This window comes from Nipponia nippon, unplaced genomic scaffold (genome assembly GCF_047370975.1).
Source record: "Nipponia nippon isolate SJK-2023a ecotype South Korea unplaced genomic scaffold, ASM4737097v1 scaffold_7, whole genome shotgun sequence".
Lineage (NCBI taxonomy): Eukaryota > Metazoa > Chordata > Aves > Pelecaniformes > Threskiornithidae > Nipponia > Nipponia nippon.
This window is the reverse complement of record NW_028262391.1, coordinates 30,209,443-30,226,368: the sequence shown is the minus strand read 5'-3', so window position 1 is coordinate 30,226,368 and position 16,926 is coordinate 30,209,443. Positions and strand designations below refer to the sequence as shown.

Genomic DNA, 16,926 nt, shown 5'->3' with positions numbered 1-16,926 from the left:
CGCACGCTGGTGCGCACGCGCGTGGGTGGCTGGCGGCCCGGGCTCTGCCCCGCCCCCTCGGCGCACCACCTGCAGAGGTGATTGGCTGCGACGCAGCGCCAACGCTGGGTTCTGATTGGCTGCGATGACGATTGAGGCGGTTTCCGGAAGGGGGTGGTGGGAGGAGAAGCAATATGGCGGCGGAGAGTGGAGAGGGACCGCAGGAGATGATGGAGGGTGAGAGCCCGCCGGGGGCCTGCACGGCCGCGGCCGCTGAGGGGGTCGGGGCGGCCCGCCGCTCGGGCGCTGCTGCCCGGTGGGGCGGCTGCCAGCTGCGCGCGTGGGGCTTGTGGGCCCTCCGCGGTCGGGCAGCCCCCGGGTGTCCACCCCGAGGGTGACTGCCGCAGGGGGGACGGGGCCCTGGCTGGCCGCCGAGCCGGAGCGGGCCACCCGAGCCGTGGGGGTCGGTGTGTCTGTTACCTGGGGCATGGCGTGATGCCGTCCCCCTCCCCTGGGGCTCCACGCATGAGAGGTGGAAGAAGTGGGTTTGTGGATATGACCGTGACGTAAAAAAATAAAGATAATAAGAAACAAATCCCCTGGCACGGCGTTGCTTTTCCTCAGTCGCCCCGTGAAACGAGAGCAAATACTGAGGGGGGACCGAGGAGGAGCGAGGAGCTTCAGGTCCCCAGGGCCAGGGTAGCCGCCAGAGCTGTGGCTGGGTAAACGGTGAAGGGATCTTGCAGGTTGTACTGGGGAGACGGTTGCTCTTTATCTGCAGGGATTTTTTTTTTCTTATGCCTTCACTTCTTCGTGTCATTGGTACTATTGTACATGATACTGATTTTTTTTCTAAAAGCTTTTAAAATGTAATAGTTCTAATTCCATCTCCGTGATCTTTGGAATTGCACTTCATTGATCTAAGAAATTTCCTTTTTCCTCCAGTCTTCTTCCCAGATTGTTGGTTTTAGGAAGATGTGATGGGAGGAAAAAGTGCATCCAAAATCAAAGTAGAAACAAGGGGTAAGAGGCCTTTTATTTAAGACTAAACCTTTAATTTAGTTAATTTAGGATTTCTACTAACTGCATAGTGGTATACGTGAATCCTGGTTATTATATCTGCTTGCTACTTCTTCCCCCCACCCTACTGCTGAAAATAGCCTAATTCTGCTGTTATGTATCTTACACAGTTGATAAGCGGATTGAATCAGAGGAGTCGGGAGACGAAGAAGGGAAGAAGCAAGCAGTTCGCTTAGTAACAGACCTCAGTCAGCAGAGCCTGAGAGATGAGCAGAATGGTGAGAACTCTGCAGGTACCTTGCCAACCTAAATCATCTCGTTAGGAAGTCTTGTCTTACCAGTGTGTACAGTAGCATACATGTATCATTCCTTTGTGTTTCTTGTGGCTACATGATGGTTGTATCTATGTAAGTTAACAGCGTGAATCTGCCCTAGAGCAATCTTCTTTAAAAATTAAATAAATGACAATGTTATCATTGCTAAAATAAAGCTGCCTTCTTTTTATGGAACCACTGACATTAGACCATTTGTTTTTTCTTATTTATTTATCCATCCACATTTCTCTTTGAAATCTTTAATACCAAAATGCAAAACACCTTTATTCGTACTTTTTTTGTGGAAACATAGTAACTTTCTGTGGAAGGATGCTGGAAACATTCTTTAGAAATACACATAAACAGCTTTTCATAGTTCTGCTTTTTTTTTTTAATTTAAAAATTCTAAGAAATATCAGAATTATGTCTGTTTGAATCCTCTTGACTGTAAACTTTTGCTGCTGTTTTTACTGTTTGTAAACATTGGGTGGAACATTGGGTAGAAATGTTGACAGACTTTTAAGCTTGTGCATGTTTGGTGGAAGGGTTTGCTTTTCAGTAACTTGCGTAGAATTTGGCAGAGCAGATCCATTTCTGAAGATCCTGTATGGCAATATTATCTGGGGTTTTGGTGCTAACAAACAATCTGAGATGTAATAGCATCCTTTTGATAGAGATGTTTATGTGATTATTATTGGTCTGGAAATGGAAGTGAAATAATATAGCAAATTTTCTGCAACAAATTTTAGTCCTTTTTGACTGTGCATTTACTGCACATCCCTCCTAATCTTAACCTTGCCCATTAGAATTTGCAAAAGTGTTTTCCAAAATAGGAAGTTATTGTGAGAATTGTAAATCTCATCTCCTAACTATAAATGAACTCTAGGTAATAATTCATTGTTGATTGTAAAAAAACCATATATTTAATTGAAAAATGCTGTGGTGGTATCTGTGAAAGTGTAAGAGCACACCTCGCAAATTGTACATCCCAAGCACTATATGATCAATACAACCATGCAGATCAGTCAGTCACAGTTTTCCTTTGCATGCATATAACATTGAGTGTTTGTTCAGCTGACGTAATTTAGCTGTGCATTTGAGGTTATATTTTGTATGTTCCTCCCCTGGGAATTATAATATTAGACAAAATCCTTCAAGTGACGTACTTTTATTCCAATGAAAGCAAGAAAAACCCGTTCAGATTTAGTGGCTGAATTACGTTGGATACAATTTAATGTAATGACTGTATTGTTACTTCTTCTTCCAAACTGTTAGGACTCATAAAACTTCTACAAGGGCAGAAACCAAGCAGAGGAATAATTTTGGAACATTTGAGTTAGTTTCCACAGCCAGCTTTGAGTTTCTCAGCTGAAAGGAAAATGAAGTTTTCCACATTTTTCACAGAAGATCATAAATAGAAGGAGCTCAAGCAGCTGAAATTTCAAATTTATCATTTAGCTAATTCTCTGAAGAATAGCGCCTCTGTTTAGAAAGCTTATAACTTCGCTATTTATAATATTTTTCATGCATATGCAGCTAAAAAGTGTAGTTAGGCTTTTAGTTGCTTTAAATGCTTGTGGTACTGTGAACTTACATAACTCAGTAACTACTGTTCCGTACTGCGGAATTCGGGTTTCCTGAATGTTGTATTTTTTTCCTACATCTGCAAAGCTGTGTAGCTCGCAGGCATGGGTTACACAAAAATTCGCTTAAGTAACTTCACTGCAAGAGCAATGTTTTTTCCCCTTGAGAAACCTGCTGCATTAAAAATTGTGGACTAAAGCGCTGTTTACATACTTACTGCATGCAAGTGAAATTGCAGTTCTGTTTGTAAAGTGATTGTAGAAGGGTCAGTTTAGGGTGTTTTATGTCCTTTGTTCATAAATAAAATGTTGGTTGACAATTGATAGGACTGTAACTTTGCGAGAACCATTTTTGTCTCTCTTCTTTGAGAGAAAATGTACTTTAACATTCCCATACCAATACTGATTTATCAGTGTTACCAGTATACACATCTCAGTCAGACTGCTGTATGGAGAGTGTTTTATACACAGTACGTAAAGTTGCCCTTATTACATAAATGCTAGTGCCTCTGTGTTCAGTTTTGAATTGCTTTTATTTCAGCGAATTTGATACATGCATCCTGTATGATTTGGTTTTGTGCCTTTGGACTGGTGTGCTTTTTTTCCCCCCACTCTGGCTCTTCCAGGACTGGTCACTCAAAGCCATATGGCAAAAATGCCATACAAGGAGCTACCCTTTGACAGATCCCAGAATGGGGTATTTAACACATTGCCAAAACCAAATGTGTATAAATGGTATGTAATGGGTGCTGTCATGAAACACATAATTTTGTGGAGAAGCCTCCCAGCCAAACAAGGTCGAAGAATTTTTTTGCCTTGAATTTTTTTTTTTGTTGAAGACTTTTTTTTTTTCTCCTTTCACTGAGTACATGACTGGCTTTAGTGTTGGACAACTTTAAAGTCTCCAAAGAAGTTCCTTCACTGTGAGCACTAACTTACTGCTAATACAACTTAATACAAGGGGAATAGTTTGGGTTTTTATGTGATATCTCAAATAACTCTTGTTCCAAACTTGGGCTGTGTTCCTGTTAGCTGTAAATTCAGCTAGGGTGCTTGTTTGGTTTGGAGCACTTTTTGCTGGCAGCCTTTGCACCCTAGAAATAGGTCGAAGAGATGTAGTCTTGGTGGCAGCAGGGTAGGTTATCCCACTCCCCTGCTGAAGTGTATAGCTCCTCATCTGGAAGAAAAATAAGAAAATTCAAGTGTTGCCCACTGCTAAAATGCTGACAGGCATATGCATGCATGTCAGTTTTGGTGGCATTTCTATACCGCCATTCAACATCACCAAGCCTACCAGCTCATTTCACATCCCCAAAATATAATTTATGCTCCCTGCTAATTTGTGCTGTAAAGAATATTAAAAGATGAGGGACCGAGGATTACTTTTCAGTCTTAACTTCCATGAGTCAGTTCAGTTAGTGCTCTTTCCTGTTAGAATGCCCAGGCAAGAGCAGTAGCCCAAATACAGGAGGGTAAATGGTGGTATGTGGAGCTATCAAAACCTTGGAGTTTGATGGAAGTATTAAAAATTGTAATGCTTGTACTGTTCATCCTTACAATACTACTTACAATGCTAAGCATCAGTACGAAAAACACTTGTTAAGCATAGGGGACATTTGGCATTTACAAGGATGTTGTAACCATGCTGTAATTATAAAATGTTACAGTTACCATGTTGTAACTATAAAAATAGTCGTTACTTCTGGGTTAATGGAATGAGCTTGCATACAGTAATGCAGGAGTTAATGCAAAGCCTTTGGGATTTGACTGGAATTAAAGTTCTTTGTTTTTTTGGTAGTATATACAGAAGCTAAACACATGAAGTGGAAAGGGGTTGCGGGTTGTATGTGTGTTTTGCAAAGTCGAATTAGACTTTCTTTGGAAATTAATGCAACCAGCACACCATCTTCAACAAATGGGAACTGGGCATGAATTATTCAGCATTAATTTATCCAGTAAACTTCACTCCCTCTTGTGCTGCGATAGAAGCACAGCAAATGTTGGGCTGTCTTCCAGAGCTCTAAAGGCATTTCCCAAGAAAATGTATGCAGTGTGATAACAATGTTTTCTAGCATATTAGTGAGTTCGGTCAAACAAAAGGAGGGAGATCCACGCGGAAGTGTGCACAACATTGACATAAACTAGCAGTATTTATGAAAGAAAAGCTGAAAGGTGGGATTGCTGAGATGCCTGGTCATTCCTGGCACTATCACTAGGCAGTTTAGATTCCTTCTTGGCAATGTTGTGTTAGGTTGTCAGAGCAGCATAGCCACTTTGGATGGTGTATCTTCAGGGGAATGATGGCCCTAAGTGTAAAGAAAAGGAGTCCTGCCCAGATCAGTCTTAAGCCAGCATTAGTCAGCAGCCACACAGGCAGGCTGGGGAAGGTGCTGTTCTTTCTGTCTTTTGCATCTAGGTATGAAATTCTGTTAAAGCCTTTTTTTTTTTTCCCCACGACTAGCTGTCACGATGAAAGCCAAATAGGTGAAATGTATTTTTAATGCAGCAGAATATCTGAACTGTGCATCTCATGTGTTTCTTCTTCTGATGAGCCTTTGCTCCCTTTGTCTCTCCAGATGTTAGCCATTGTTATCTTGTCTTTAGCTATCAGGTAGCAGAAGTTTATAATGTATTTGCTTCTCGTGCAGGAGAAGCAGAGACACCAGTGGACATGGAGACAATTACCCTGGACCCAGAAGCTGAGGTAAAGGCAGATTTTTGTCCTTATGGGCTTTATACAGCAGGAAGAAAAGGTAGACAAAGGCAAGTATTGAAACCTGATTAAAAGATCTAATTCTTCTGAAGGTGCTGGCTATCATGACCTTCCCTGGAATTGATTCAGAGCCTTTAGACTAGAAGTGGAGGTGTGTTATTCTTGATCAGTAGCTGAAACATTTTGTTAATAATTTAGAATTTTAAATTAAGCATGGAGGCACTGAAAGTGAGGCTATGCTGCAAGCACTATTGATGGGCTGTGAGCTTTTGTGAGAATATCTTTAATGAAGTGATTGCTGTTGTCAGACCCATGATTTGTAATGGGCACAGCTGCTTAACCGGCCTTGTGCTTTGTCGGCAGCCTCAGGAACCTGTTAGCTGGAGAGCTTTTGAGCTTGGGTGGTAAAGTGCTCTATTTCTCTTTGATTGACTGACCTGCAAAACTGGGGCTGGACAGCACAGATGTGAAGTGCATCAGCTGATTGCCAGCGCAGAGTTAATGTTCACAGAACCACCAGATTATTTGAACTATCAGTGGCTCCTGTTCATCTGAAGCCTGGAACTGGAAATAGCAAGGTGTGTTCCAGTTAAGCAAAGTGGGTAAGAGAATTTTCTGCAACATTTTATTCATGTTAGACAGCAAAATTTGTCTCAGTAAATTCAGAATTTACTGCAAAAGAGTTCTAATTTTGGTGAAACAATGCTCAGGCTCAGGACAGGGCTGTTGCCTCTTCAGAGATTGTGTTTGCAGTTGACAAGCTTAGGCCACATGCTTCACCTGTGGTGGTAAAAACATGCGCCAAACCCAATTTTCAGAAGCTCTTTGAAGGGAAGTTTTAATGAGCTACACATCTTGTACAAATGTGATTTTCCTTAGAACGAAGTACCAGGTTGGTCTTTGAAGAGTGTTTTGAAACAAGCGTTGAATCCCTCCATTTCTCTTTCAGGATGTTGACTTGAATCATTTCCGAATTGGGAAGATTGAAGGATTTGAGGTGCTCAAGAAAGTGAAGGTAACAGTCCTAAGGAATAGAGAATGCCTCTGGGAGCTGGAGATTTTGCATGTCTAACTCATAAGAGGACAAATACAGGAGTCTCTTTTTGGCTGAGATCCTAATGAGTATACTTCATGTTTAACTGAAGGAGGTAGTGTTTACCCATTTGTCAAGTAGTAATAAAAATCCTGGGGTTTTGCAAGTTGGTTTTGGAAGTGGATGAGAAACAATACATCAGGGCTCATCCCAGGAGATACATTCTGTACTTGCACAGCAGGCTTAACATAGAATAATGTAGATTGGAAAGGACCTCTGGAGGTCTTAGTAAACCCCTGCTCAAAGCAGGTTTAGAGCATGTTGCTTAAGGCCTTCTCCAGTCAAGCTCTTGAGTATTTCCAAGGATGGAGATTACATAGCCTCTCTGGGCTGCTGTTCTAGTGTCTGATCATCTCTGTGGTAAAAAGATTTCCTCTGTAGGGTTGGAATAAAACAAGAAAAGTTTCTGGTTAAAAAAACAAAAAAACAAAACAAAAATACCCCCTGCAAACAACGAACCAACAAAACCCAACAAAACTTAGTGGGGAAAAAAACCCAAAAAATTATTGTCTGTATGCCAAAAGGCATTACATGCTGTTATTCATATCCATTTTCCTGTTTGTTTTTAAACTTTTCCCCAACTATTAGACTCTATGTCTCCGTCAGAATTTGATTAAGCGCATTGAGAACCTGGAGCAATTGCAGACCTTGCGGGAACTGGATCTCTATGACAATCAAATTCGGAAGATCGAGAACTTGGAGTCTCTAGTGGAACTTGAGTGAGTCCAGGGGAATCACCAGGATTAGGTTAGGGTGGTTTGCCACTCACTCGGTTACTCATGCTGTACTTATTCAAGTATTTATCACCCAGGCCTTTCTCGTGATTCATTTGGGTGCTCTATGAAGGATAATGTCTGTTCTCCATTGGTATTTAGCCTGTGCAGTAAACTGGTTTCATAATCCTGAAACTTACCAGGGACAGTCAGCTGGAAACGAAATGTGTGCTGTATAAGGCAGCATGAATGATAGGTGGTTGCAGCTTCTGTGCAGGTGTGGAAGCGCTCAGGCACCCTTTGCTCTTGTCAGCAAGAGCTCCGTATAACAGGTTTTTGTTCCTGCAGAAAATGACAAGAGATTTCAGGTGAGATTAGGACTTTTTTGGGGGAGTGTTAGGGAAGGAGGAGTGCTTTTCCCAGTTTCTGGCACTTGTCTGATCACTCTGGAGATACATTGCAAAACTGTTCCCACTCGGGCGAGGAGGACTGAGCCACTTCCGACAGTCATAACTGCTTCATGCTTATGGGAGGCCTTGACATTGTCCTGTCAGAGGCAGATCTTGTAGGCATGTACCTTTCCCAAGGAATATGCAGTACTGAAGATTGGCTTCCTCCCACAGTGGCAGCTCCATGGCTGAGCAAAATAATGGCCATCTTCAGGATGTGACAGATTATTTTTTCCCCGACACACTATAGAAGTATTTTGAAAGTTATATTTGTTGTCATTTCTGATAAAAAGAAATTACACTTATGACTTTAGCTTCAAGGCCTAGCAAAGTGCTTGATCTCTGCAAATAGCGAGGTTCCCCACTGATTTACAAGTGCCTCTTCTAGAATCATCCATACTTGATGGACTGAAGAGACCTTTGTTTTGTTTTACCTCAGGATCCTGGACGTCTCCTTTAACGTTCTGCGACACATTGAAGGACTAGATCAGCTTACCCAGCTTAAAAAACTCTTCCTTGTCAACAACAAAATCAGCAAAATTGAGAATTTGAGCAACTTGCAGATGCTACAGATGTTAGAGTTGGGATCCAATCGAATTCGGGTAGGCTTGCTCTACAAGATATTAGCTGCAGAGTTTTGAGCTCTTTGGCTTGGGATTAGCATTTCTGAAAGTGCACTTCATTGACTTTTACTTGCAATTTTCTTCTTTTTATTGTTCCAGTCATTTAATGTGTAATTCCTTATTGCTGTGCATGCTGGATCCTTTAATTATGTATGCATGTAGTGCCTGGCTACTAAATTACTATTTATGAATTTCTCTCTTTAATGAACTCATGCATCCCCTGTGTGTTGCCTTTTGCAGATGATGGTTTCCTCCTGACAAAAAGCCAAGCTTATCAAAACTAGCAATTATTGTTTTCTTGTACCTTCCCAGAGGCTGGTGCTCTGTCGATAAAACCTATTGAATGCAAATTTAATTCTAGTTTGATTTGTATGTGTAATTGGTAACATGCTATGTTAGTCAGTCTCACTCAGGAAAAAGATTTTCTTGAGGCTTTGCTCTGAAATGCCTCAAAAACCTGATACTGTACTGCTGATTACTTTTTATTTTTTTATTGTGCAGTTTTGTGACCTTTTCAATTTAGGTGGTTTAAAATCTGTGCCACTTAAAGGGAAGCAGTTCTGAGTAGTCTCTTCTGTCCTTAAAGTATGCTTTTCTGCATATTGCCCAGTTTGTAAGAGAACTGGTGAAACGAATGACACAAGACTTGCAACATGCAAAGTAAACTGTTGATTTCTTAGGAGCTTTTTCACTTATATGCAGTTTAGAAAATACTTGTAACAGATGAGTGCCTTCCAGTCTGAAAATTGCCTAAGTTGGCACTCCCTGTTTACAATCTCTGAAAAATTACTTGTTATGCTGAAAGAGCAAATTAGGAAAAGAACTGGTTGTCCTCTGTATTTCAAGCCTTGTGGAAGCGCACTTCTCTTTCTAGAAAAGAAGGAAACTTCAGCTATTATAAACAGCCTTTAAAAGCAGCACACATTTCTGCCTTAATGAACTGCAAAAAATTTATTTTGCTCCTAAAGCTAAACTGGACTGAATTCTTTTCCATCCAAAGGAATTTCTACTTTGGAAATGAAGTTACTTAGGAGAATAAATCTAGACTGTGATAACATCAGGCAGATCAGATGAGTGGTTAGGAATGTTAGAGTTTGCATAGGTTGGGAAACGTGGATTAGAGAGATGCACTTTCCTTTTTCAGAACATAACAGGCTGAGCACACTGATCCTTGTATTTCAAAAACTGGGTTAAGCAAAACTGTACTGTATTCCATATCTAAGCATCACTACCTTGTCCAAAAAAACCCATCCAGCTAGATTTCTGAATTGATATTTGGGCAGTACATTGTCACCAGTGTTGTCAAGACAAAGAATATCTTTTAAACAATGAGGTTGGATTTATTTTATGTGTTTTCTCAGTGTTGAGCCTAGAGCATATTAACAAAACAAAGGAACCAAAAAACTGAAAGTTATCACTGTATGGGTAACACAAGCTGCTTAAATTATTTTTAGTGTTCTTTCTGTTTCTCTCAATTCTATTCTGGCTTCTTCAAACAGCACTGCTGTATGCTTCTAACTGCTTTATTGGAGAGTAACCTGTGCCTAGGCTAGGCATGAAGAAATATCTCTCATGTTATTTGGGGGCAGCTAGAACTCTTAATAGTTTTCTGTTGGTAGGGTGGCCTGGCTATGTGCTTTACAGGTGGGCTTATCCTTAACTCTTTAGGGTAAAAGCCTATGAACTGTCTGTTCAGGCAGCATTCTTGGCTGTGAGGTGCCCGATACACTCATCCCCTGTGCATTAAAGCTTCTGTAGTAATGCTGTCTTAGTCATTTTGCTGCCCACTCTAACCTTTTGGAGTGCCTTTACCCTGGAGTCCATCCTGACTTACTGAGCACTTGTAGTTCTGTTCCTTTTGTATGAATGGTGGGGAAGCAGAACTTTATGCTTGAACTGATGCATTTTCATGCTTTTTTTCCCGAAGTTGGACTGAGGCAACTATAAGGCAAGCACTTCTTTATTTGTTCCTTATTTTTTTTCCCCTCATGTCCATCTGTTTCATACTCTCACTTAAGTGTGGCGTTTTTTTAGCTTTAAGTATCTTTTTTTTCCTGACTATTTCTTCTCTCTGATGATACCTCAGAGTCATAAGTATTTCTTCCTCAGGGCTGGGGGAGGTACCAATCAGCAAAAATTATCATTTTCTTGCAAGGTCAAAACAGGCTGGTGAATCCAAAGTTCACAGGAGGGTGAATCCAAATCTGAGCTGATAAACACCTTATGTTGAATCTGTTGGCAGTTGTGGGATGGAGGTTGAAAAGCTTCTTTCCTTTCCAGAGCGTATCTGTAAGTTCGTAGTGTGTGTGTTTGTGTCCATCTTCCTCTTCCTTCCTTTATATGCGCACAGGTAAACATGCATACGCACACCTACCCACACACACAGTCATCTAAGTGGTGCTAGGACTCGGTGGCCTGTCTCACCAGCACTGTGTGTGTGCAACACTGTTGAAAATCAGCCAACAGTAGTGCCACAAGCCAGCTGTCACGCAGGCTGAGGTTCACTGCACAAAGTCCTGTGCTTACTCTGCTCTTGGGTCACAAGGGAGGCCCTACCTTGTGCACGCTTCGCGTTGTGGAATTGGCAGGCTTGTGTTTCTCAGGAGTGCAGCTCCATGCGTCAAGGCTGTAAAATGCCAACCACATCTACAGGTTGGATTTTGCATCACAGCAATAACGCTGTCTCCTTTGGTCATTTTGCAGGCAATTGAAAACATCGACACCTTGGCTAATCTTGACAGTCTGTTCCTTGGAAAGAATAAAATCACCAAGCTGCAGAACTTGGATGCGCTGACAAACTTGACTGTGCTCAGTATACAGGTATTGATTCTACTTTGTACTGTTATGTTTTGAACAGCCTTGGTTACATGAACAGCCATGTAATTTATGATAAGCTCTTCTGAATCAGCAGGTCTTCAGTGTTTGAGTCAAACTCCTGTACTGGAAGAAAGTACGATATTCTCTGTGCTGTCTTTTCTCATCCTTTCATACTAAATGAGATTGACAGACACTGATAAAATGGTAAAACAAATGTTTGATCTTTATGGAAGAGAGAACAGGAAATGAATGTTATCCCCCATTTCCTTCCTGAAATACTGGTTTCTAATATATTACAATAACATCGAATGAGTTATGCCAGGGAAGTCATTATAATGGCAGTGGGCTCAGTGTCACTGCCTTCTTCCTGAAGGGGGAAGAAATGTGAACAAGCCTGTGCTGAATGAAATCGGTCCTTAATGAGCTTATGGAAAGTTGCTTCCTTTTTAAAAGGTGGAATAAAGGATACTCAACTAACTTCTTTCATTGAGTGTCCTTCTCATCCATATGACAATGCTAGTGCATTCTAATATCTCTTACAGCTCTTGGTAAGAAAGTCATACTCACTACATGTTGTAATACCTGTATGCATCATTATTCTGTAGGACATACAGAACTATGTACAGCAGTGTGTAGTGGGATTCAAGTGTTGTAACTTCCCTTCTGACCATTCCATTAAAAAAAACTACAAAATGAATGCTATTGATGCGTAGACCTGTTGTTTCCAAAGACACCAGGTGGAAAACTTTCAGGCTACAACTTTTGATGGGAAAGTCAGAGTCTGATTCTTCTAAACTTAGAGACTTTGGCTCCTGTGGAACTTCTTTTTGCATCAGTGGTACAGAGATCAAACAAGGTGAGCTCATGAGATCAGTGTGGACCCAAGGAGACTGTTTCCTCTTCCCATCCATACTTCAGAGAAATGCTTTTTCTCCAGTGACTCACTTGGGTTTTGGTTTGTTTAAAGTGGACTTAAACCACTGTTACACTTTCAGAATAACCGTCTGACAAAGATTGAAGGGCTGCAGAGCTTGGTGAATTTGCGCGAGTTGTACCTCAGCCACAATGGCATTGAAGTCATCGAGGGACTGGAGAACAATGTGAGCAGGTTCTTGCTAAATGTGTGACAGAATTGTTGCCCTAAGCTGCACCCGTTAGTGGTGTGCTTTTCTGGAAGTTTTTATTCCTCAGCTTCCTCAGTTACATGTGGGGTCCTGAGTTTCTTGAAAAGACCACAAAGATCCAAGTATTTGTTATGTTAAAATATCATGCATGGGCGAAGCTCCTCCAGATCCTCAGGAGTAGAATTGTTTTCATGACCTGGGGAGGGGAAGAACAAGATGTGGTTAATGCAGCAGCCTGGCTGATCTTCAGCAGTGGAAAAAGTAATGGCCACAGGTGGCTGTCTCTGCTGCAGCCTTCCAGACAGCAGTTGTAGATAACCGTGAGTTCTTTCCAGTAGGACGACAAGTGGAGTTGGGAGTAGAGAGACAAGCCGTGGCATGTGGCTTGCCTTCATGTCAGTATACATTTCTAGGTAGGATTGATTTCACAGAAGCCTAGAGCATTTTCATTCTCACCCAACAGTGGCTGGCATTGTCAGAGAGCAGAGACAATCCGGAACTTAGTTGACTCTCTGCAAGGCAGAAAAAAACACTTTTTTCTAAAACTTGTTTCCTGCTGCAAAAAGTTTGCTCAACTCAGCTGCTTGAGAGGATGCTTACGATCTGATTTTTAATGGATTCCTCTTAATGTACTATGACGAAAGCTCACTTTTTGGGAGCCCTTGGCTGGCAACTGCCAGCTGGCCAGTAATTGCTTTCATTTTTGTCACGTGGCTTCTGAGAGGTCAGTAACCCAGTGTTGTGGTTTAACCCCAGCCAGCAACTAAGCACCACACAGCTGCTCGCTCATTCTCCCCCCGCCCAGTGGGATGGGGGGGAGAATCAGAAGAGTAAAAGTGAGAACACTTATGTGTTGAGATAAGAACAGTTTAATAATTGAAATAAAATATAATAATAAAAATAAATTGTAAGGAAAATAACAAAAGGAGAGAGAAATAAAACCCAAGAAAGACAAGTGATGCAAATGAAAAACAATTGCTCACCACCAACCAACCGATGCCCAGCCTGTCCCTGGCCAGCTTTCCCCCAGTTGGTATACTGAGCATGATGTCATATGGTATGAAATACCCCTTTGGCCACTTTGGGTGAGCTGTCCTGGCTGTGCTCCCTCCCAGCTTCTTGTGTACCTCCAGCCTTCTCAGTCAGTAGAGCACGAGAAGTTGAAAATTCCTTGACTTAGTGTAAGCACTACTTAGCAACAACTAAAACATCAGTGTGTTATCAACATTATTCTCATACTAGATCCAAAACATAGCACTATACCAGCTACTAGGAAGAAAATTAACTATCTCAGCCAAAACCAGGACACCCAGCTTAATTAAAAAGTCTTCCGTGCTATACTTAGGCAGTGAGAGTTCTTGTGCTGCATTTAAGCAGCTGGCAATAATGTGTCTTTGCTTCTGACAGTTTCTAACTCTGGGCCTGAAAAAAGTGGGACAGAAGATGAAAGGAAATGCAGTCTAATATTTTTGTGTTTGCTTGTCTAGAACAAACTCACAATGCTGGACATTGCATCCAACAGAATCAAGAAGATTGAAAATATCAGTCACCTAACAGAGCTGCAGGAATTCTGGGTAAGCGCAGGCTGGAGCTGTCCCTGAAATGTCTGTACAACGGTGAAAGAAACCCTTCCAATGGGGAGCTGTGGGAGGGTAGTGTACATGTATGTCTTCAAGTAAACTTTTGTTCTGGTGACCAACTTTAAGATCTTGACAGTCTATGGACTGATGGAGTATGATGGTGTCCCACTAAGGAAATGGTTGAGCTTAAAAAAATTTTTGCAGAGCTTTGCTTAGTGGTAATGAGCCTGTCTACCTAGGAAATAGGCCCTGCCTTCATGCTTGTGGTGGTTATGAAACAGCCCTACGATGCCCTAGTTTTGCAGATCTCATCTTTCTTTAAGTGAGCATGACAGCGTAATAGGGGAAGCTGATATTGTCTCACCACTGCACCAGAGCACAGTACCTGTTTAGAGCAGAGTCAATATGTTCATGTTGTTATAATATGAAGAAAAGAAACTCTTCTGGTTGACTTCCATTCCTTTGAGTTAGATTTAGGGTTGCTTCTGTTTCTTTGTGGCACCCTAAAATAGCTAAGGCCTTTGTCATTCATAAGTCTGGTCAGGAAATATGCAGAGACACCCCCTCCTGAAACATCAGTACCCTGCCATGTGGGAGGGAGCTGCGTACAGATCTGGTCATGTTTGGGGGAAAAAGCAGGACATATTCATGAGTTGGTACGTGCTTTAGCTCTTGTAGAGTTTCTGCATGTCAAGGCTGAGAATAAGAGTTGTGCTGCTTAATGTGTGTCATTTGGAGTTACTTAAACTCTTGGGTAGAGGCTGAGATAAAAAGAGTGGAAAGCAGCTGCAAATGAAACCAAGCTAGAGCCTGGAGTCGAGGCTACTTGGGCCATTTTCCTCATCTTGCAGTGTAGCTTAGCAGACAGCTAGTGGTGTTATCTGGCCATGCCTATTCTGTAAGCAGCTCTTTAACAGGAGCTGAGAAGCCCGTTTAACATGACATCTTTTGGGTGATAAAAATGAGACGGTGCAGTGTGGCTGGTGTGGGACCTGTCGTGATCCTTTGCAATTTCCTCCAGTCTTCCTCTTTGCTGTTGCTCTGCTTATAGAAGAAAGCATAGCACAGCTGTTTCCGCTTTTACAGAGCGTAAAGGGAAGATCCTAACCTCATTGGACTTTCTTTGCAAAAACACTAGTGCACTTAAAGAGTCCTTTGTCAAAGCAGAGCATGTGTTAGCTGAACCCAGAAAATGCTCTTCTGGCTTTTTTCCATTTTAACACTGTTTTTTTAAAAAAGGTTATGTGCTTTTTGATAAAAAGCTGGGCAGAATTTTCTTTCATATGAAAAAGTGTTATATCTACTAATTTATTCACTGACTGCAGAGTTGAAGCCACGTAACAAAGTCCTTTAACACCTTAAGGAAGCAGAATTTCAAATCCTGGATACTGTGGGAATCTTCTAACAGTTTCCCAGTACCTCCCCAGTGGAGAGACTGAGATATCCGAAGGTCAAGTGAAGTGCCTGAAGTAATGTTGTGATGAGCTGTAGCAGAATGAAAGAGCTAGCAGGTTTTCTTCAGAGTCTTAGTCCAGGGTCTTAACTACAAAGCCATCTTCAGCTGGAACACTGGCAGTCCCAGTGATGAAGCAGTTTTCTTTCACTGAACTAGCTAGAGGGAGGCAGCTGGAGAAAACAGCTGCTTATCTGCCACACAGCAAACAGGGTGCACAAAATTTCCAGTTTACCATGGGTCCCCAATGCAAGGAAGAACAGTTGTTGAGGGGGGCCAGAGCCAATCCATTGATCTTTAATTTTTTTTTAAAGGTAGTATTGCTGTAGTAACTGCCTCTGTATCCAAAACGAAAGGGTGGCTGAAGTCTCTAGGTTGGACAGCACATGGCCACCTTGCACACTTTGCTTCCTTGCCAGGCGGTTGAAGTGTTCGTCCCCTTGCATGGGAATTCCTTTGCAGTGCCATCAATGAGGCAGCTCCTGTGCTGACAGGAGGAGAGCCTGAATCAGAGGGCTTGGTGCTTTCTCCGGAGTGCGGAAGCAGTTTTTGTGGGGAAGTGATGTAAAGGGGAGAGGAAAATGTCACTTTTCACATCAGTTTGGGACCTTTTTTTAATGTTTCGTGGGAAGTCATAAAAGTAAAGATAAGATGTCACAGTGGAAGAAAATCTTGACATAAAGATTTCCAGCCATTAAATGAAGTGTATGGGCTGGGACGCTGTATAAAGAGACTGTCTTGGTGTCTTGCTGGGTCTTTCCCAGCGTACTAGTTGGACTGGATACGCTGTCTGAAGGGTGGAGCATTTGACTGGCAACCCAGGGCAGTGTGGGGAAGTTGGAGATGGTTAGCGAGGCCTGGGGTGTGAGACAGAAAAGCACATCTCAGAGGTTCCAGGGGGAAGAAGGATCATGTCGACAGGGTCGTCTTATATGTGCAGGAAGACTGTACAGTGTTGCTGCCCCTGTGTAGTAGCAATCCTCCTGAGCAGCATCGGTGTGGCTAGGTTCCTGCTAACCAGGCTTAGCTGGGGAGTATCTGTTTGTGTGAGTGTGCCTGTGTGTGCTCTGCAGATGAACGATAATCTGGTTGAGAGCTGGAGCGACCTGGATGAGCTGAAAGGAGCGAAGAACTTGGAAACTGTATATCTGGAGCGAAACCCCTTGCAGAAGGATCCCCAGTACCGGCGCAAAATCATGCTGGCCCTCCCGACTGTCCGGCAGATTGATGCCACGTTTGTTCGATTCTGAACCTCCTGCTGCCCTCTCTCCTGCCCTCCTTGGAGAAATGTCCCAACTGGGTTTTTTATCCACTTACCACTCCCCAGGTCTTCAGTACACTGACACAGAGCAAATGGTCAATAAAAAGCACTGAATACCAGATCTTGTGTACAATGCACTCATTGTTTTTGAAATGTTGTTGTTATTATTATTAAATCTTAACACAAGAGACTTCCTTGTGCTCG

General features: G+C 42.2%; 1 protein-coding gene across 4 annotated transcripts; it reads left to right on the top strand.

The window, feature by feature from the left end:
* The first annotated feature begins 136 nt into the window (after positions 1 to 136).
* Positions 137 to 16,912, top strand: PPP1R7 (protein phosphatase 1 regulatory subunit 7). 4 transcript variants are annotated; one of them, XM_087740035.1, is made up of 11 exons: positions 137 to 216; positions 925 to 1,002; positions 1,170 to 1,277; positions 5,545 to 5,600; positions 6,559 to 6,624; positions 7,291 to 7,421; positions 8,304 to 8,466; positions 11,191 to 11,307; positions 12,300 to 12,404; positions 13,916 to 14,002; positions 16,535 to 16,912. In XM_087740035.1, the coding sequence occupies exons 2-11, from the start codon at positions 960 to 962 to the stop codon at positions 16,709 to 16,711; spliced, it is 1,053 nt and encodes a 350-aa protein (XP_087596161.1). In that variant the 5' UTR covers positions 137 to 216; positions 925 to 959; the 3' UTR covers positions 16,712 to 16,912. The 4 variants fall into 4 exon arrangements, with proteins under 4 accessions (XP_087596161.1, XP_087596158.1, XP_087596162.1 ...); XM_087740032.1 differs by having other exon boundaries at positions 1,170 to 1,292; XM_087740036.1 differs by lacking the exon at positions 925 to 1,002 and having other exon boundaries at positions 146 to 216.
* The last annotated feature ends 14 nt before the right edge of the window (positions 16,913 to 16,926 follow it).

Coding starts and splice junctions, on each gene's coding strand:
- PPP1R7 (XM_087740032.1), top strand. CDS start 960: ATGGGAGGAAAAAGTGCATCCAAAATCAAAGTAGAAACAAGGG. Junction 5,601..6,558: donor CCCTGGACCCAGAAGCTGAG/GTAAAGGCAGAT, acceptor TTTCTCTTTCAG/GATGTTGACTTGAATCATTT. Junction 6,625..7,290: donor AGGTGCTCAAGAAAGTGAAG/GTAACAGTCCTA, acceptor CCCAACTATTAG/ACTCTATGTCTCCGTCAGAA.